Source organism: Schistosoma haematobium, chromosome ZW, assembly GCF_000699445.3.
Source record: "Schistosoma haematobium chromosome ZW, whole genome shotgun sequence".
In the NCBI taxonomy this organism is placed as follows: Eukaryota; Metazoa; Platyhelminthes; class Trematoda; order Strigeidida; family Schistosomatidae; genus Schistosoma; species Schistosoma haematobium.
Window position 1 is genome coordinate 25,674,916 of NC_067195.1, and position 20,822 is coordinate 25,695,737.

Below are 20,822 nucleotides of genomic sequence, written 5' to 3' on the forward strand. Positions count from 1 at the left end.
AAGAAATACCCTTCCACGGTGTGGGCAGCCGGGAAGTGACATCAGCCCTCATACCCGTAACAGCACAAGAGACCAAGGTGGTCACATTCAAATCCTTCCTACACCTAATACTTCTCTTATCCTCCCGACTAACCCTCCTCACGTGTCTTTATCACCTCGCACCGCTAGGGCAAACGATTCGAGTACCTGGAACGCCATTCCTGGTCTCCTGAAACCACACTCTAAACTACACGTAGGAGCTTTTAACGTACGAACACTTTGCCAAATAGGACAGCAGGCTTCCTTAGCTAAAACTTTAGAATCTCGCGCCATCGATGTGTGCTGCGTCTCCGAAACGCGCATACAGGATCCAAGTAGCGTCATTCATTTGACCTCACCATGCCAAAATAAAGAACCGACTCGATTTACGCTTCGTGTATCTGGAAGCCCTGATTCTGCTTCCCGTGGCCTCGCCGGCGTAGGTATAGCATTGAGTCCTAGGGCAGAACTAGCTCTCTTAGAGTGGATCCCAATAGACAGTCGTTTGTGCGCTGTCCGACTGAACGGAACAGTAAGAATCCGGAAAGATAGGGACACTCGTCGTTGCCTCTTCGTCGTCTCTGCCTATTCTCCCACTGACTGCAGCTCAGATGATGTAAAAGATGAGTTTTACAGAAAGCTTTCGGACCTTCTCCGAAAAGCTAGGCGCTCGGATGTAGTAATAGTGGCCGGTGACTTTAATGCTCAAGTAGGCAAACTAAGTGATAAGGAAAGACACCTAGGTGGATCCTATGGTGTCGTGGCTCAAAGAACAGATAATGGCGACCGTCTGTTGCATCTATGCTCAGATAACCGCCTGTTCCTTGCAAATACTAACTTTAAGCATAAGGAAAACATCTTTTAACATGGCGACCCCTAATTCGTCCCAACGTTGGACCCAACTGGATCACATCGCTATCAGCCACCGATGGAGGGGCTCGATAGAAGACTGTCGCTCATTCTGGAGCACATGCCTAGATTCAGATCATGCTCTAGTGCGAGCGCGTATTTGCTTGCGTCTTACTGGACGTAGGAAAGATCCTGCAAGGAAACCTCTTAGGGCCCTACTTAATGATAGTCAAGCTAAGAGTATATTTCAGGAACAACTAGGAAAACAGTTAGGCAGCCATGTATGTGATGCCCACCCCGATGCAGCATGGAATGATATCCGAAAAGCTGTGGAAACAGCAGTGATATCTGCTAGTAAGGTAAACCAGAAGGTTAGGGAGCAACACTGGATCTCAGCAGCATCTATCTCACTGATAGATGCTCGGAAACACATTCCACCTGGCTCTGAACATAATGAAGAGCGGAGTCAGCTTAAGCGCAAGCTGACAAGAAGTCTACGCAATGATCGCGAACAGTGGTGGGTAGCGAAAGCAAGAGAGATGGAAAAGGCAGCGGCAATAGGTAATAGCAGACAATTGTTCAGACTCGTTAAGGAAACCGGAATTAGGAACCCGACCGTTAGCGAAACAATCTCAGAGAAAGATGGACATATTATTCATTCTCAATCCAGGAGATTGGATCGATGGGCAGAACACTTTAGGGATCAGTTCAACTGGCCTTCAGCCACACTTCGGTTTCCCACGATCTCCAGTCAACCTGAATGGCAAGTTAATGTAGGTCCTCCGTCCCTTTACGAAGTTGAAAAAGCCATAGGAAATCTGAAACGAGGGAGAGCAGCAGGCCCTGACAGGTTTACTCCTGAGATTTTTAAGGTTGGTGGTCCAGTATTAGCAATGAGATTAACCGAGGTCTTAGGTAGAATTTGGGAACTGGACGTAATCCCATCTGACTGGTCTCAATCACTGATTGTGCCAGTTTTTAAGAAAGGACAAAAGTCCTCTTGTGACAATCACAGAGGAATCAGTTTGACTAATATAGTGTCTAAAATATTAGCTTCAATAATACTTCGACGCCTAACTAAAGCTCGTGAAGAGCAGACTAGAGAAAACCAGGCTGGTTTTCGACCTGGACGTGGTTGTATAGATCAGATATTCACACTACGTCAGGTTCTAGAACACAGGCACACATTCAGACGCCCCACAATGGTAGTATTTCTCGACCTTAAGGCGGCATTCGACTCGATTGATCGTGAGGTTCTATGGCAGTGTTTGTCACTGAAAGGAGTACCACAGAAGTACATTAACCTTATAAAGGCTCTCTACTCGAACACAACTGGTCGAGTGAGAGCTTATGGCGAACTGTCATCAGAATTGATTACCTCAAGTGGTGTTCGTCAGGGCTGTCCACTCTCCCCATTCTTGTTCAACTTTGTCATTGACGTACTTTTAGAGATAACACTCTCCTCATCTAAATATACAGGGGTTGAACTTCTACCAGGAGGTTCACTTGTTGACTTAGAATATGCTGATGACATCGTTTTATTTGGTGAAGACACTGACAAAATGCAGAGTCTTCTGGCCACTCTAAGCAACAATGCAAGCATGTTCGGGATGCGATTCGCTCCCTCGAAATGCAAAATGTTGCTTCAGGATTGGGTTACATCGACACCCGAACTAGTGATAGGGAGTGAAGTAGTTGAGTGTGTCGACCGCTTCACTTATCTTGGAAGTCTCATCAGCCCTTGTGGTTTAGTGTGTGACGAAATCTCAGCACGGATACAGAAGGCTCGACTAGCTTTTGCCAACTTGCGTCATTTATGGCGTAGGCGAGATATCCGTCTATCAACCAAAGGACGTGTTTACTGCGCAGCAGTTCGTTCCGTCCTACTTTATGGGAGTGAAACATGGCCGGTAAGAGTAGAGGATATCCGTAGGTTACTAGTATTTGATCATAGGTGTCTTCGAAACATTGCTCATATATCATGGGACCATCGAGTAAGTAACACAGTTGTTAGGAAACGGGTACTAGGTAAGGATGGCAAATCAATTGATGAAGTAGTGAAACTTCATCAGTTGAGATGGCTTGGACACGTGTTACGTATGCCCAACCACCGACTGCCTCGACGTGCTATGTTCAGTGGTATAGGAGTAGGTTGGAAGAAAGCTAGGGGCGGCCAAACCAAAACATGGCACAAGTCCATGAAGTCACTGACAAGTGAACTGAGTCATGTTGGTAGGTGTAGACTACCTGGTTGGGGACCGCGAGATGACAGCAACCGTTGGTTAGAGACCCTGAATGACATGGCTCAAAATCGTTTGCAATGGCGCAGGTGCATCCACTCTCTGTGTTCTCCCAAATTCTAATCTTCTGAATTCTTCATGTCCCTTTTTTTTCCTCTTTCCAAATTTCTTTCACTGGATTATACTCTTTAAATAACATCTCCAAACCCTAATCTTCCCGATTACTGCTTATACTCTTGCTACCTCTACCACTACGGGATTTGAATCGACAAGTGCATCTCTGTGCTAATGTGGTGTGGCAACTCGAACTGATGTACGTACGTACGAAGTTCTACGTTGTTACTGACTGACTGACTGACAAAGGTCTGGGAGCTAGAGAGTGTACCAACGTCATGGAATGAGTCGATAGTTGTCCCTGTCTTTAGGAAGGGTTCACGTCGTTCCTGTAACAACTATCGGGGGATAAGTCTACTTCCGATTGCATCCAAGCTGTTGGCTTCCTTCATACTTCGTAGGTTGGTCAAAACCCGAGAAAGATTGGCTCGCGAGGAGCAGGCTGATTTTCGTTCCGGTCGAGGATGTATTGATCACATCTTCACCCTCCACCAAATGTTAGAACACCTTCATACTTATCAAAGGCCAATAATCGTAGTGTTTCTTGACATTAGGGCTGCCTTCGATTCGTTGGACAGGACTGTTCTCTGGGATTGTCTAGTGAAGAAGGGTGTGCCTGAGAAGTTTGTTAACATCCTAAAGGCCCCATATACAAACACCTCAGGCAGAGTGAGGGCATACAACCACCTCTCTCCATTGTTCCATCCGAGCAGTGGGGTTAGACAGGGTTGCCCAGTCTCACCATTCCTCCTCAACTTTGCCATCGATGACATTCTGGAAACAGCTCTGACGGATGTAAGTAATGGCGGTGTGGATCTGTTGCCTGTAGAAAGACTTCTCGACCTTGAGTATGCGGACGATATTGTCTTACTGTGCGATAATGCCCAAGTCATGCAATCCGCAATTAATCAGTTGGCAACCAGTGTCCGTAAGTACGGTATGTGCTTTGCACCTTCCAAGTGCAAAGTACTTCTACAAGACTGGCAGGATTCTAATCCTGTACTCACCCTGGATGATGAGCAGATAGAAGTAGTTGAGAAGTTCGTGTATCTAGGTACCTGCATAAGTGCTGGTGGTGGCCTGACTGATGGGATCAATGCAGGTATAGTGAAAGCCAGAGCGGCTTATGTCAATCTGGGCCATTTTTGGCGCCTTCGTGATGTCAGTCTAGCTGTAAAAGGTCGGATCTACAATGCGTCGGTGAGAGCAGTTTTGCTCTATGCTTGTGAAACCTGGCCTCTCCAAGTTGAGGATGTTAGACGACTCTCTGTGTTCGATCATCGCTGTCTCCGAAGGATTGCTGACATCCAGTGTCAACACTATGTCAGTAATGCAGAGCTTCGGCATCGTGTGTTCGAGCGCAAAGACGATAATTCGATTGGTGTCACCATCTTGAAACACCGACTTTGGTGGCTTGGACATGTTCTACGAATGTCGTCCCAGAGAATTCCACGTCGTGCATTATTTGCTGACTCTGGGACTGGTTGGAAAAAGTGGAGAGGTGGTCAGTGTATGACATGGTGTCGTGGTATGAAAGAAAGATGTACAAGACTGGCTACTGTTAGTCCTTCACGACTCCCTGGTTGGGGTCCTAGAGATGGTGCAACACAGTGGCTAGAGACGTTATCAGATATGGCTCAGAATAGAAGCCAGTGGCGATCCTGTTGGAACCTTCTTTAACTTTCTTTATAAAAAATGGTTGTTTCTTCCTTAACTGAAAGATTTCTTCTGATCGTACCTTCCCGTTTACCCCATTATTATTTTTTTTATTACTATTACACTAACCTGTTCGTTATTGTTCTTCTTTTTTCTCTTCGAATCCTCATCGTTTTGTGTGGTGCATATATATTTGGTGCCCTCTTGTACCAATATTTATGTGTTCAAATAAATAAATTAACTTGAAAAGTCATTGGTGAACTCCCATTCTGAGTCACAAAATACACTACCAAAGTCTGATAGTACGACAGAACTCCACCTTGGAATAGCTGAGAAGTTAATCTCCTCGAATATTATTGCGAGTAAGCTGCTTGAGTCACAAGATCTTAATCCCAAAAGTAGATATGCGCATGATTTGGAAACTCCGGAGAATTTATTCGTAGCATCTTACCAGATAACTCTAGAGGAGCTCAGGCCAAAAACTTGATAAGAATAGGTAAGAAGACAGATGACAGTGTTGAACCTCGACCATATAGACTCCTTAAGGTAACCATAGGGTCGGAGAAGCAACGTGACCTGTTAAGTAGCGCTCATAGTCACGACAATGACGATATTCGAGTAAGACCTGATATGTCTCTTGAAGATAGGATAGAAAAGTCGGCACTAGCTGAACTAGAAACCCGTCGATAAAATGGTGAGAAAAATCTCCGACAAGTGGGTTTCTGAATAGTAAGATCTTGGAAGCGGATGCTATTAAGGCTTGTGTGGATAAACTGTTCTCCCTAGGAGTTTTATGTGCCAATGCTCGTAGTCTAAAAAATAAATTCTATGAACTAGGAGCATTAGTGGAAAAATTAAAGCCACTCATTGTGGATGTGATGGAAACTTGCTTAGTCCATGACTTCGACATTACTCGAGAATTATCTGGGTATTGCTGCCTGAGAAGTGATGGATATAGATGTAAGAAAGGAGGTGGCGTACTTTTATACATAGACATTAATATAAGTATCCCCATCTTTGCTTGCGAATCCCACGCTAGGATCTATAAACTCCTTTGGTAGTAGGTTTCCGATAACGGTAAGTGAGCATGCATTAGTACAGCATGTATCTGAACCCACACGTTTTGGTGCAAACCAGGGTTCTTCTTTGTTGAACTTGGTAATCACTTATGAGACTGAGGATATTGCCAACCTAAGTATTCTTCCACAGTTAGTGAATAGCGATCACACTGTTTCGTCATTCACGTTTAGAGCTAGTGACATGATATACGATCAGGTTAAGCCTCGCCCAAATGTATGGAGAGCTAACATATCAGCCATTCAGGAGTGCGTTGCTAAGACATATTGGACAATAGCCAGCCCTATCTGTTGTCCAACCTGCATAAGTGTGCAAACGTTGAAGGCAGCCAGTTTGAATGGTGCACGTGGTTTCATAAAAACTGCTTCAGTATTCGTATTTGGTGGTAGCATACAATTTTCAACCCGTCAGTGACTCGAGAACGTTTAGATTCAGTCGAATTTCCACCATGGGCGAGCTGCTGTATAAGTCGAAAAAAATAAGTATAGACAGAGTAGGAATAAAAGAGGGTGAATAATGACGTAGTAAATAATAATAATAATAGTAATAATAATAATAATCATAGTAATAACATTGAGGGTCACTTGATTGTTATTTGAAGCGAGAGGTATATTTTTCATAAGTAGATAGTTTATCCTGTTTTTGTGTGCGGGCTGCGATACTGCCCGGGTGCCTAGACTGAAGCAAGTGGTTTTCTTAGGGGGCCATATCCCGGGCCTTTTACCTTAAGATCTGACCCTCAAGGCAGTGGAGCATCGTGAGGAGATGCAGTCCCATGGTAGCCGGTGACCAACGATTGGTTTATACGCCATTTGTTCCCTCAGGATACTGGAGCCCATGTGCACCATTGGTTTGGGATCCGGTTAAAGCGCCAGATATTCGCTTTTCGTCCTCTCATTTTCGTAAACAAGACCCCCGCCACGAGATGGTAATGAGTAGGACTTCCCTGGCAGATGCTGTATATGCGCGGCCGTGTGAGAGTATTTAGAGGAGGGCGGGCTCACCACACTCGGCTATACCAGGGCATTTGTAGTTTACCGCTTATAGCTTTCCTCCTTTCACTTCTTTTCCTCCGTGCTGTCGTCCATCGAAGTAGGTCCTCCGAAAAGTCTTTAGCTAATTTGAAATGAGGAACAGCAGATGGATTGGCTCTAGAGGTCTTTAAGGATGGTGGTCCGATTTTAGCTATTAGGTTGACTAATATTTTAGCTAAAATCTGGGAGTTAGACGTTATTCCATCTGACTAGTCACAATCACTTATCGTCCCAATATATAAGAAAGGGTCAAAATCATCCTCTGATAACAATAGAGGGATTGATTTGACTAATATAGCATCTCAAATACTAGCCTCAATAATTATCGGACGCCTAACTAAGACTCGTGAACTGCAAACATGAGAAAATCAGGCTGACTTCAGACCTGGTCGTGGCTGCATCGACCACAGATTCACCATTCGTCAGGTTCTAGAACACAGACATGCTTATCGGCGTCCGACAATAGTGTTCTTTCTTGACCTAAAAGCATCATCTGACTCCGTAGACCGCGAGATTCTGTGGCAGTGTCTGTCATTGAAAGGCGTGCCCCATAAGTACATAAACCTTGTGAAGGCTCTTTACTCGAACACTACTAATCGAGTGAGAGCTTATGGCGAAGTGTCATCTGCTTTTGCAACCCCAAGTGGTGTCCTTCAAGGCTGTCCACTGTTTCCATTTTTGTTCAACTTCATCATAGACATACTGATGGAAATAACATTCTCGTCGACTGGATTTTCGGGCACTGATCTCCTATCAGGAGGTCCACTTATCGACTTAGAATACGCAGATGATATAGTTCTGTTTGGTGACGATGCTGATAAAATGCAGAGTCTTTTGGTAGCACTGAGCAACAATGCCAGAATGTTTGGGTTGCGTTCATGTATGTAGTTTGGCGAAGGCGAGATATCCGTCTATCAATTAGGGGACGAGTATACTGCGCGTCAGTTCGTTCTGTTCTATTTTACGGCTGCGAAACGTGGCCATTAAGAGTAGAAGATACTCGTAAGCTACTAGTATTTGACCACAGATGCCTTATAAATATTTCTCACATCTTTACGGTTATGGGATCATCGGGTAAGTAACAGTGAGGTTAGACTCAGGGTATTAGGGAATGATGGTAAATCTTCACCAACTGCGATGGTTGGGTCACCGATAATCACGGCGCGCAATACTGACTAGTGTTGGGGATGGTTGGAAGAAAATTAGGGGCGGCCAAACCAAAACGTGGCATCAGTACTTTAAGTTACTAGCTTCTAGTCTTAACCATACTGGTAGATGCAGACTACTTGGTTGAAGTTCGTGTGACTATCGTAACGAATGATTGGAGACTCTGGGTGACATGACTCAGAATCGATCACAATGACGTAGAAGTGTACACTCTCTGTCTTCCCTTAAACTATGAGATTACGATTGCTTTATATCTTTCTTTATACTACCTAATTCTTTCTTCATGTATTATATCCTTATATGCAATCTTTATTTTATATATTACCACCACTGAATTAGCTGCTCCTATGTATTCGGTGTTCATCAACAAGTACACGAAAGCAAGGAAAATCACAATCAGTACTAAATCATTGCCCTTTTTGAAACGGAAGTCATTGATATAGACGAGTAGTGATGGACGTTTACCTCCTAGCACTCATCTGTTCTGAATACAAGTCAAACCCTTTGGAGTCTTCATCCTGCCTTAAGTCTAGTACATGGTAGCTTATTAGGAATAAAAGTGCATCTTGAAAAAAATCACATATCATGACTATTTTAGCGTATGTATATTCTCACAAGGAACTGCTCAGTAGATGTTCGCCTAAAATCAATAAGATGGGATAAATGTATGGCTTGTTTGATCATGTGTGTGACATATAACAACATGCTTTTGATTGGCACAGGTGGCACAGAATTCGATAGATCAGGATTCCTCAACGGTACGTAACTTTCATAATAAGATCATTAGGCTGCCATTTGAGGAAATCAAATATAGTTACTCCCAACTAAACACACCTCTGTCCGCTAACAACTGCCTCAACCTATTTATTACACGGTGACTGAAGTATTTTGAAGTCTCACCCTCTCAAAATTACTGCTGATTGGCAGCATGGACTCGATAAAACTTGGGCTATCAGGGCTTTTTCCAGAACGTATGTGATCTAGATCTTGGACTTTCCAAGATTGTTTTCGATGCCTACTTAAGATCGTGATACTAAACATAAAAGAACATGCACTTACAAAGTGCGAGGTTTTCGTGGTTACAATCTTTAAACTGTTGGGCTTAGTTTCAGAGAACTAACATTTCGATATTCTTGGCCAATGAAGTCCCCGTTAGTATAAACGCATTGGTTTCTTTGTATCCGCGTGTAAATTTTAGGTATGTTTATATGATGAATTAGCGTTTCAAGATTCACGTTTTACGAGGGTTCAAAGTTTACGGCCTTTTGGATTACTATATTTATTTAGGAAATATCAGTGGCATGCAAAAGTAAAACCAGTGTTCAACTTCCCTTCATTGTAAGGAAATGTTGGGAATACTTCATGAGTTTAATAATAGTTATGAAGAGTGATCTATAATTGGTAACCCGACCGTTGTTGCTACCTTGACGTGGTGGTCGGGTTTACCTATCGTGATGAAGCAACCGAGCTATACTGGCTGGAACAACCGTTCCTCAAGGTCCTAGCATGTCAGACGGGTTGGTTAAAGAGCGGTAAGACTAAAAGCAACAAACCTAAGGTCCGAAGGCGAAGTCGTACTGCTGACTGTACAGAGGTGTGACAGCAGTAAGGTGTTTCCTTCAGGCAACCAGCATGACAGCGATGCTGCCTTCCCACAAGGAGGGATGGGGTTAGAAAAGGTCGACCCTAAAAATGCACACCTCGCCTTATCCCACGGATATCTGTCTCTGGCGGTAAGGTCTCAACAAGTACGGAGCTAACACAAAAATTACTCATAAAAAGGTCGTGTGTGACCGACTTCGAGCAGTTGTCCCTTGGGCACTGCGGTCACACTCTCAAATCAATATGACCTCCTCTAATCCAATTTCCTTTTCAGGTACCTCCAGAAGGACCGTTCTACGGTGTGGGCAACTGGGAAGTGATAACTACCCTGATACCACTAACAGCACTCAAGACCACTGTATTCATAATCAACCTCCCTCTTCAATTCTATCATTCCTCCTACATCGACTTTCACCTCTAAACTTCCTTTTTCGGCTTCCCCCTCAAGTGTCACCATAGCCAACGATTCTAGTGCTCAAAACACTGTCCCAGGTCTACTGAAACCTCGCTCCAAACTACACATTGGAGCCTTTAACGTACGCACCCTATGTCAAATCGGTCAGCAGGCTTCCTTGGCTAAAACCCTAGAATCTCGTACCATTGATGTATGCTGTGTCTCCGAAACACGCATACAGGATCCCAGTGTGGTCATTTACTTGACCTCACCTCTGCAAAACGAAGAGCCGACGAGATACACCCTCTGTGTATCTGGTGACCTGATGGCCAGTTCTCGTGGACTGGCAGGAGTAGGGATAGCACTAAGCATGAGGGCGGAACAAGCACTGTTAGATTGGATCCCCGTCAACAGTCGCCGATGTGTTGTTCGGCTAAACGGCTCCGTAAGGACTCGGAAGGATAGGGACACACGTCGTTGCCTTTTTGTCGTTTCTGCCTACTCTCCCACCGACTGCAGTTCAGATGAAGTGAGAGATGAATTTTACAGAAAGCTATCTGAACTTCTTCAGAAAGCTAAACGTTCAGACATAGTACTCGTAGCAGGTGACTTTAATGCCCAGATAGGTAGTTTAAACCAAACAGAAAGACATTTAGGTGGGTATTTTAGTATACCGGCACAGCGAACAGATAATGGTGATCGTCTGCTGCAACTGTGCTCAGACAATCGTTTATTTTTAGCAAACAAATTTTAAGCATAAGGAGAGATATCGTCTAATATGGTGACCCCGTACACCAAACACCTTCCCTTTGAGCAGGTTCGTAGTATCTGGTGTGTCGATGACGTTTACGCTTCTTCTTGGGCTGAGGCGTACGATTCGGTGGACCATGACCTTCTTTATGTCCACGTTTGTTGCACATCTGATATTTATGCTTCTTTAAATGGACAGAATCGTACATAATGCCAGTCACCACATTATTATTATTATTATTATTATTATTATTATTATTATTATTATTATTATTATTATTATTATTACTATTTAAACACATAAGCAGTGGTACAGGGAGGTACCAAGTAGATATGCGCCACATAAATCATTCGATTTGTATGAGGGCTGTGATACTGCCCGGGTTCCCAGACCGAAGCAGTAATCACCACATAACCAGTATGCAGTCGTTGGTTTGTTACGAGCTGTAATCGGCTTCTGAACTTTTAACCTAGTAATAGCATTGACACTACTGCAGGTTAAATTAGGATTTGCCTGTTCAATCAACTCGTTATCGTGTCTGATGCTTTGTAGCCGCTTACACTCATCTATCAATGTTCTGAGTGAGACGTTTGGGTCTTGATTCAGTCGAGCCAAAACTCTCGTCCTGATCTCAGCATCTTGTGGTGACTAAAGAGCTTTGATGAATATTAAGCATTTAAATTGGTCTTCTGTCAATGAGCGTAACTTGAGCCGTTCACATTCTCTGTTGGCGATGTCTGCTAGAATACCATATTCATTGGCTTCGCGTTTCACCAAATTTAGACACCGATATTGAATACTAAACAATGAGGATGACTCACAGAATATCTCTAGCAATTGGATTACCGTCTTGAAACTGAGCTCTCGTGGTAACTTTGGCAATATATGGTCAGTATAGCGTGCATGTTCATTGCTACCCAACTTACGTACCAACAGTTGAGTCTTCCACGCGTCGTTTTGGTTACAGAATTCTGTTCTAAATGTATCTTCCCAACGTTTGAACCACATGAAAAAAGTATTTCCACTTTCGAGATCATAGATGAATTCTGGTATGCTGCTAGCAACTGCATCCCAAGACGTACTTGGGATAGCATGTGAACTCGAGCAGTGGATGTTAAGCTGTCGAGTCAGGGTCTCCAACAACCGCATTTGTGCATCAATTTGTGCTTGCTGTTGTTGTAGTATCCGGTTAAGCTGGTTATCTGATATGGACATCTTGAATTTGTTTTCCTTTTTCCTCGTCGCCACTGTTAGCGGGACATAAACTGGATTAAGTCGTGCTCAATGCACGCTTGGGTTGGGGCACGCTGATTGGCTAGTTATTATCCAATCAGCGTTAATCAATACTTAGTGAACACTAGAAATCTCATGTGAAAAACTATAAATATACTAACGTTTTCCCTACTGCACTTACTTGCTTCTTACTTTCATCTAACCTTGTTATTTGGAATATAATCTCTTTCCTGTCCAACCGTGTTCTGATTTGGGGACTTGTCGAGTGATTTGGTGTCCAAGATTACTAAGCAATAGGAATAGCTGGGTTATAACCGTAAGAGAGAATTACAACACCATCAAACTAATTAGTTTCAGTCTTTAAGAACAAAATAACTTCGGAAATTTCTTACCGTCGAGGGCGGTGTAAGTGCTGAAACCAATTTAATTTACCGTTCATGGGTGATTTGTAATATAAACTGTCCATTTCTTGTATAATTTCAGTTCACTTGCTGTGCGCTGTAGCTGCTTACATTGTCTAGTCATATTTTTCCATATTTCAGGCTCTCGTATTAGATGTCTTCGAAGCTGGTACTTGGAGGGAACAAGTTCGGATTGCAAGACTATTTTAATTTGCTATTTTCACTAATTTAAAACTTTGGTTTGTTAATGTTGACGAATCGTCTGTGCTTCGCTGCTATCGGAGTTATTCCGTTAATTTTAGTCACATTTTTCCTTGTCTTCGATGTGTGCGGTGAACACTGTCACAATGACGGTAATTTGAGTATCTTCGTTAATTTAAGTAGTAGTCTTTTTGCAGGCTAAACTTGGTAAACTCTCTTATGCTAGATGGGTGAATACGTCAATTACTTTAATCTGCTCTGGAAAAGAATTTGTAAATTTCTCCATGTATGTATTATTTTTGTTTCAGACAAGCGTTATGTGGTATTCTGTGCGGAAGGTTTACAAAATGGCTATTGGATGTCTTAAAAACGAACATAGGCAGTTACATTTAGATTGGTTTCCTAATGTTCCTGAAATAATGTAAGAATACTTTGATCCATTTTACGCTCCCCAGTGCAACTTACGTATCATATGAAAAACAAATTCGTCAAGTGTGTATATTTTCTTTATCAAACGGAATTCTAACTTCCAGGGTTTTAGTAGAAGAACTAAATGGTATTTATCTGTTTGTTATTATGTAGCTTTAGATCAATCAGCTGATATGGCGCTAACTACGACAGTATATTTTCTACCAAATTCAATAATTACTAATGTATTTTTTATCTGCAAACAGGTTAGTTTATTTTAGCATCGAATTACTCTTCCCAACTACCTTGACCCATGCTAAATAATAAGTCCTGTGTACGGCTGATTCGACTAGTTCCACGAGAGCATTTTAACTCACATCCAGATATTATCAGTTTAGTTAATCTATCTCATACTGATTGCGTCAGCATTGATTTGGTCGAGAGTTAGCTTGAACACTCTCATTTGTTTCCTTTGGGTCTCCTTGGGATATCGCTGGGTATATTTTTTCCGACGTCTTACGTTGGATGAAAGGCTTCCCCACCTGTAGTGTCACCTATTCCCTCTAAGTTTGAACAGTTACAAATTGTCAAGGTAGTATTGTAGTGAACGAGAATACCAGTGGGGACAACCAAACGTATTTAAACACAAAATTACAGAATATCCCAGTAAGATCTGAGAACTATACAGTAAATACTTCATTTGCCAAATGTCAATCAACTGTCTCAGACTTGATTTTTCCTTCGTTTCCACACCAATGACTCTGTTATCGTTCTCTTCTCTTCGTCTTTTTCAACCTGCCGCCAGACATTCCACTTCTGATTGGTGATACATACTTATACACAAATAAAATGAAATGACGATAATTACCGATAATTACTTGTCGGCATCAGTAGCACACCCCACACTACTACGTTGCGGCATCTAATTCATTTTTGTTGTGTTTCTTTATATCAGTAAAAATGAGTCCAATTGTGCAGGCAATATATATATATAGGTTTTCATCTTCGCATACGGTTAGCGCGTTGATACTTGTTGCTATTTAAATGTTTTACAGGAAAGATAGCATCCTGATTTTACAGAGTATTGCATTTTATAGGGTGAAGTGCGAAACGGAACTTGTCATAGTCGATTGGGTAACGGCACATTTTATAATGGTGAAAAAAACATATATAAAAACAACGAATTTTATAAAATAACCGATAAAGTTGTTCCTACACATATGGGAAAACACGAGTAAGTAATTTACTATTTCTATAGTTTACAACACTGGTTTTCAGTTATTTATTAATTATTATTGTAGAGTGAGTCATTCTCATCATCTTAGTTATATATTATTGTACTACAGAAGTGTTTCATGAAAATCTTATTATTGAGGACTTGTTATTTAATTTGTTTTTCGTTTGGAGCCCTTTTAATCATTTCTAATACATCTGGTTCAGGGAGATAACCGACACACTCTGATTTGATCCACAGGTGGTCTTTATCTTTTCTGCACGTCGATGTTTCCAGTTCGTGAAGATATCACCCCTGGTTACATTTCCAATAACACTTCCACACTGAGACATGCAATAACACTGCACTAAGTTCTTATTCATGTATGTAGTTTGGCGAAGGCGAGATATCCGTCTATCAATTAGGGGACGAGTATACTGCGCGTCAGTTCGTTCTGTTCTATTTTACGGCTGCGAAACGTGGCCATTAAGAGTAGAAGATACTCGTAAGCTACTAGTATTTGACCACAGATGCCTTATAAATATTTCTCACATCTTTACGGTTATGGGATCATCGGGTAAGTAACAGTGAGGTTAGACTCAGGGTATTAGGGAATGATGGTAAATCTTCACCAACTGCGATGGTTGGGTCACCGATAATCACGGCGCGCAATACTGACTAGTGTTGGGGATAGTTGGAAGAAAATTAGGGGCGGCCAAACCAAAACGTGGCATCAGTACTTTAAGTTACTAGCTTCTAGTCTTAACCATACTGGTAGATGCAGACTACTTGGTTGAAGTTCGTGTGACTATCGTAACGAATGATTGGAGACTCTGGGTGACATGACTCAGAATCGATCACAATGACGTAGAAGTGTACACTCTCTGTCTTCCCTTAAACTATGAGATTACGATTGCTTTATATCTTTCTTTATACTACCTAATTCTTTCTTCATGTATTATATCCTTATATGCAATCTTTATTTTATATATCACCACCATTGAATTAACCATTTCTGTGAATTCGGTGTTCATCTCGTTGTGCTAATGAGGTGTGGCAACTTGAACCGATGCATATATGTGTCTGGTTCTTCGTTGTAGCTGACTGACTGACTTTGGTTATCACAATTGTCTGTTTTATCGACTTTAATGCGTGTGACGGGTTTAGCCAGATTCGTCTGCATAATTCTAGGAGGTTATGTTATTTAAATGCATTCTTAGGAGATGTTGTATGTTCAAATGACGAAACAAACTTTGTGATGAGTTTCTCTTATTTTATCAACGTCTTTTATTGTGATACGAAAAAGTTCACTAAAGAGCATATATTGTGGATTTGTACACCTAGATGTTTTGTGGTCAAGGTATTTTATTGAACTCAGTTATTTGGAATATTTGCTCCTATTATTTAATTCACTTTGCAACACTGGAAATGTTGGTTCATCACTGAGCTCCTTGGGATTGGCAAAATTCATTGGCTTGCTAGGAGCTCGGGTATTGTTTGATTTACTATACTCCTGGTTCTAAATGTTAAGAACTTCACTTTATCAATTCGAATGATAATGTAAACCATTATATTTTTTAAGTTTTCCTTGGTTTAACGAGTACAGTAGTGTCAGACTTTACACTGCTCCATCCAGTTGGCGCGGATGGTTTATTTAAAAATACTTGACTGCCAAATAATAATTAGTCTTCTAGTACCCTTCAACACTCTGCCACTTTGGTTCATCTACCTAGATAGGAAAAACAGTCTAGGTTCCGTTAGGATCTTAGGTACATTGAATGACTCCTCAACCTTTTCTGAATCCGTAAACGCTACCACATGTGTTGCTAGCTAACAATATTTTTTATTTCGTAATACCAGAGCTGTTTAAAGTCTGTCGAACAACCGGGCACCTTAACATTTGCTGTCGTACAACCAACACTTTAGAACGTTTTGTCATACAAAGACATTTTGTGGACCGAAAACTAAAGGTCTGTTACACTGTGGTGCTTGTTTGTTAATAATTTATTCAGAAAACTAGATAACTCGTAGTGCTTTAGAGGGCAATCCACCTAAATATTTACCAGTGCATTACAATGCGAAATCCGCCCCGCCCATTTTTATTTATTTAGTTGGTTATGACCCACACAGCAACATCTGCGTATGCTAAGTAGGGTATCTTTATTAATAGGAATTGAACCCAATCACGATACCAAGAATCCATTCACTCTTCAATATCTAAATCATTCGTTTCTTATTACTCTTGTCTGCTTTCGTTTCTTAACTCATATACTTCTTGTACATTTCAACATTTTTTCCTTAGTTGTCAGAAATGTAGTATACAGAGTTCTGAGTAGACCGATTGGATGATGAACAACAAAGTAGAGGGATATTCTGCACTATGATCAAAGTAGTGAGCACATAAGTGTTTACTGACAGAAATTGGAGTGGTCAAATCCCAAGCACAGTAATGTGTGTAAGGAATTAACTTATTCTAACATCAGTATTGCATGAGTTTCGTGTGAAGTACGTTATTTTTTCCAGACAAAAAACTACTATTAAGACTAAATCACTTAAAAAAGGAAAGATCTTTTAAATTTAGTGGTGTCGTCTCTAAGATCTGGTGGGGTACCTAAATTATTTCTGCAAGAATCGTTTGTGTCAAATAAAATAAAACAAAAAAAAATGTACTTACCAGGACCTGACGAGGCATATATACGAATAGGAATGTCGTAAATAAAATCAACGATACCAGCAAAGAAGTCGAATAATAACCGGTTCACTTCAGGCAACAACTGACTGAGTTTATTCCTGGTGGTTATAATTGCGTTATATGGAGACATATTTTCCTCATTCTCTTTAAAAGAGAATGTTCGCTCTCGATTACTAGCGTATAAGTAATTTAAAAAGTGGTTGAAATTTTCTTTGATCGACCCATATGCAATGAATGGCAAAGATAAAAGTGAATTCCAGAAGTCCTGATGTTCGGGGATGATATTCTCGGCAAAATAAGCTAGTGAATACTTTGAATTTTTGGGAATATAGGCAATATGTTTATCCAACTCGTTAACCTGTGGTGTCTTTTCATTTTCGGCTTCAAAACGATAATCAGTTTCAGTACCGTAAAACTCTTTCGCATATGAGTCTTCGAGAGAATAGAACGGATCAGGAGAACGGATGACTTCGATACGTAAAACACCATAGTTAGGCCATGAACGTCGTAAAAAGAATCTGATCCATTACCTTTTGACAAATAATTGGCATCCATAGTTATGGAGGTAAAAGATACACCTGAACCAGAATTTATGCTTTCAAATTCACTACGCAAATGATCCAAGCACGTTACTGGAGATTTTACAAATGTTACGTGAAGATGTATGAATACAACTAGTACGAAAACAGCCTGAAAAATAATTAAGCCAATACAATTTAAAATGTATAAAAAACGTTAGCACTTTAGTTACATTGGATATACTTATTCAATTAATTCCTAGCTAAACGAAGGGTAGGGGTGAAATGCATTGTGCACACTAAAGAAATAGACTATTTTTATTCCCATTTGGTGGAAAACAAAAACACATCCACCTGTACCATTGCAAGCGGTTTTGAGTCATGCCATCTAAAGTATTCAACCATTGGCAACGATAATCACGCGGAACCCAACCAGGTAGTCTTTGCATCTATTGGCACATGTGTTATTTGTTCTTTATTACTTAAGTTATAGTATAATTGAGCATTATCATCATGGTGTTGCCAGTAGATGTATGTAGTCACCACATATCTGCTCTAATAAGTCAGTTTTTCATAGACATAGAGCAGAGCTGCTCTCACCGACATTTTGTAAACCTGGTGTTTTACAACAAGACTGATATCATAAATGACCCAGAGATGACAAACTGTCAGTCAGTCACAATGTACAATCCGTACTTATGTACATCAGTTTAAGTTGCCATACCCCATTAGCATAGAGTGATGAAGTTGTCAAGCCAAATGTCAGAATAGTAGAGTTAGTAACAATATCAGAGGTAATAAGAGAGATTAGGCTCCTAAGTTATGACTCGAAAATGGAATATAAATTAGAAAAATAAAAACAAAAAACGTTATGAAGAACTTAGAATCCCAGAATTTGGGGGAAAAGAAAAACACGTGCACCTGTACCATTGCGAACGGTTTTGAGTCATGTCATCTAAAGTATTCAACCATTGGCTACGATAATCACGCGGATCCCAACCAGGTAGTCTATGCATCTATTAACATCCAATCATCGATGACTTGATGAATTGATGCCATGTTTTGATTTGGTGGAACGCACACTACAGAAATAGACGAATTTCCAGTCCCACATATTTTACTATGAAACTGCAGCGTTAACTTCTAATACTGCTGGTTACGAAATCTATTGAACAGTCAGTCAGTGACTGATTAATTAAGGATTACTAAATAACGATTTCTATCTATATAAATACTTCAACGTCCATACATATAGTTCCTTAAGGTATTTCAGAAGGATGGTCGTTTGGTATGGAAACCTATAAGAAATGAACTGATATTAATCCATAGTATAGTGACAACGCAAAGCAGATTATCAGATAAGGAAGAATTAGAAGTGACATTTTTGTAATACTGTATAGATCTGCCATTTTATTGTTCAAAACATTAGCGCCTTAAGTATAAACAGCAAGATGTAGACTAAGATGCTTATCTTCAACTTAACAAGTTATCCTAATGAGTCTTTTTTATTTATGTTTGCTTCTTAATCCCCAGGACGTATTGCGTTTTAATTCAAATTTATAAAAACAAGTTGAAGACAAGCAAAACGAGTACATACAATTCGTACACTACTTATGTTGCCGTAATAACCGAACGAATTGTTTACAATTCTTTGTTTGCTTTCGCTAAAATGTAGAAGAACATTAAAACAATGGCCCAATGTTGTGATAGACTGAAGAATCCTTCCCATAGTATAGCTGATTGTCTAAACTATTATTCGACCTAACCAATAAAATCAAATTAATCTGACTCTGCAACCTACAATGTAAGGGTCAACTATAATAGATTATATGTTGAGAAACACAATTAATGCTAAAAGAGACAGCAATCCAAAAATCAATTTTTCCGGTTTAAATTTACATCAAATAATAAACGCGATCTTACTGCACATGCTTAATCACTTCTATTTGTGTAAAAAGTATGGACTCCTCTTGTGATTTCGATGCAAGAATGATCAAACATCCTGACTAATCCATTTTCAATTAGTCAGCACTAATAAACGACGCCATTTGCCAGTTTTCTGCGTAACACGCGTGGATAATCGTGTTTATAGACTTGTATCTTTGTTCTGGCATTTGCCTTTGGAATGTATCGTGTTGTGTTATATCGAGTGGCTCAAAATGAATTAGTTGGAGAGCAAAACTAATGTTTTCGGTCATTGGAATTAATTACTTCGAGTGACAGTCGTCAGGATTGTGCGCTTTCTCCATTTGTATTTAAATTAGTTATAGGCATGCTTTTAGAGACAGCGCTCATTGTCTGACTTTTCAGGAGTTGATCTTCTACTAGGAGACTCACTTGTTGGGACGTGTCACGTATGCACAACCACAACCTACCTCGACAGGCGATTTTGTACGGTGTGAGAGTACACTGGAGGAAAGCTAGGGACGGACAAACCAAAAACACCGCACCAATTCATGAAGACATCGACGACTGGACTGAGCCATTTGTCTTCCCCCAAATTCTGAGCTTCTGAATCCCTCATAATTTCTCTTTTCTGTAGTTATCAAACTAATTTATGTTTTCTTGAACTTTATTTTCGATACCTACTCTTTGCAGTCACCATTCACACTGTTACTACCTCTACAACTCTGAGATTTGGCCTGACAACTTCATCTCTCTGTGCCGATGGGGTATGGCAACTTGAACTGATGTACATAAGTACAAGTTTTACATTGTGACTGGCTGTCTTGCTGGCGGAGTTTTATACCTGTTTACTTAATAAGCTTGAGTTGTTGTCTGCTGTTACCTTTCGCTGCTGCCATGTCCTTCTTTTCTGTTATTGCCACCCACTTCTGCTCACGTGTATTACAATTAATTTTTATGCTCCTACGTTTAAGCTGCTTCTCTCTTTGTCTGTTTCGATGCTAAACGGGTTGAGTTCTGTAGAAGAAACGAAAATCCATTAATTTTTCCCAACCTTTTCGATTAGGTTACAAGTAATACCGCTACTTTTTCTACTGTTTGAATATCATGCCAAACTACTTCGGGTATCACTTTCATGGTTGATAACTCGTTCTATAGTTGTTCATGTGATATATGCTTAATTTTTATTCTAAATTGTACTATAATTTGTTTTCTTGCTGTGGCTTTTCTTCATTTAGTAAGACGCAGACAAATACATGTTTGAACTAGTGTGTTATCTGAGTCTAAATATGTGCTCCAGAATAAGCGTTATTCTTTAAACGAGCTTCTCCAATGATGAATAATGGCAA

At 40.6% G+C, this 20,822-nt stretch overlaps 2 protein-coding genes across 4 annotated transcripts in view; one reads left to right on the forward strand and one right to left on the reverse strand.

Moving 5' to 3' along the window:
• The window catches only part of OMA1 (metalloendopeptidase), a 39,506-nt gene extending 28,237 nt beyond the window's left edge, over positions 1-11,269 (reverse strand). Inside the window, exon 1 of the mRNA XM_051210816.1 lies at positions 8,601-11,269. Coding sequence (XP_051070835.1) covers positions 10,925-11,245 — 321 coding nt within the window. The 5' untranslated portion in view covers positions 11,246-11,269 and the 3' untranslated portion in view covers positions 8,601-10,924. The remainder of the gene's footprint in view (positions 1-8,600) is intronic.
• CELSR1_1 (Cadherin EGF LAG seven-pass G-type receptor 1) overlaps positions 1-20,822 on the forward strand; it is a 55,521-nt gene that overhangs the window by 2,601 nt on the left and 32,098 nt on the right. The window contains exons 2-8 of one of the 3 annotated variants that reach the window (XM_051210819.1): positions 12,678-12,889; positions 12,924-13,009; positions 13,046-13,158; positions 13,193-13,293; positions 13,326-13,411; positions 14,243-14,379; positions 19,102-20,749. In XM_051210819.1, coding sequence (XP_051070837.1) covers positions 12,784-12,889; positions 12,924-13,009; positions 13,046-13,158; positions 13,193-13,293; positions 13,326-13,411; positions 14,243-14,379; positions 19,102-19,243 — 771 coding nt within the window. In that variant the 5' untranslated portion in view covers positions 12,678-12,783 and the 3' untranslated portion in view covers positions 19,244-20,749. Of the gene's footprint in view, positions 1-12,677; positions 12,890-12,920; positions 13,010-13,045; positions 13,159-13,192; positions 13,294-13,325; positions 13,412-14,242; positions 14,380-19,101; positions 20,750-20,822 lie in introns of those variants that run through there. The other 2 variants (XM_051210817.1, XM_051210820.1) reach the window with 2 other exon arrangements.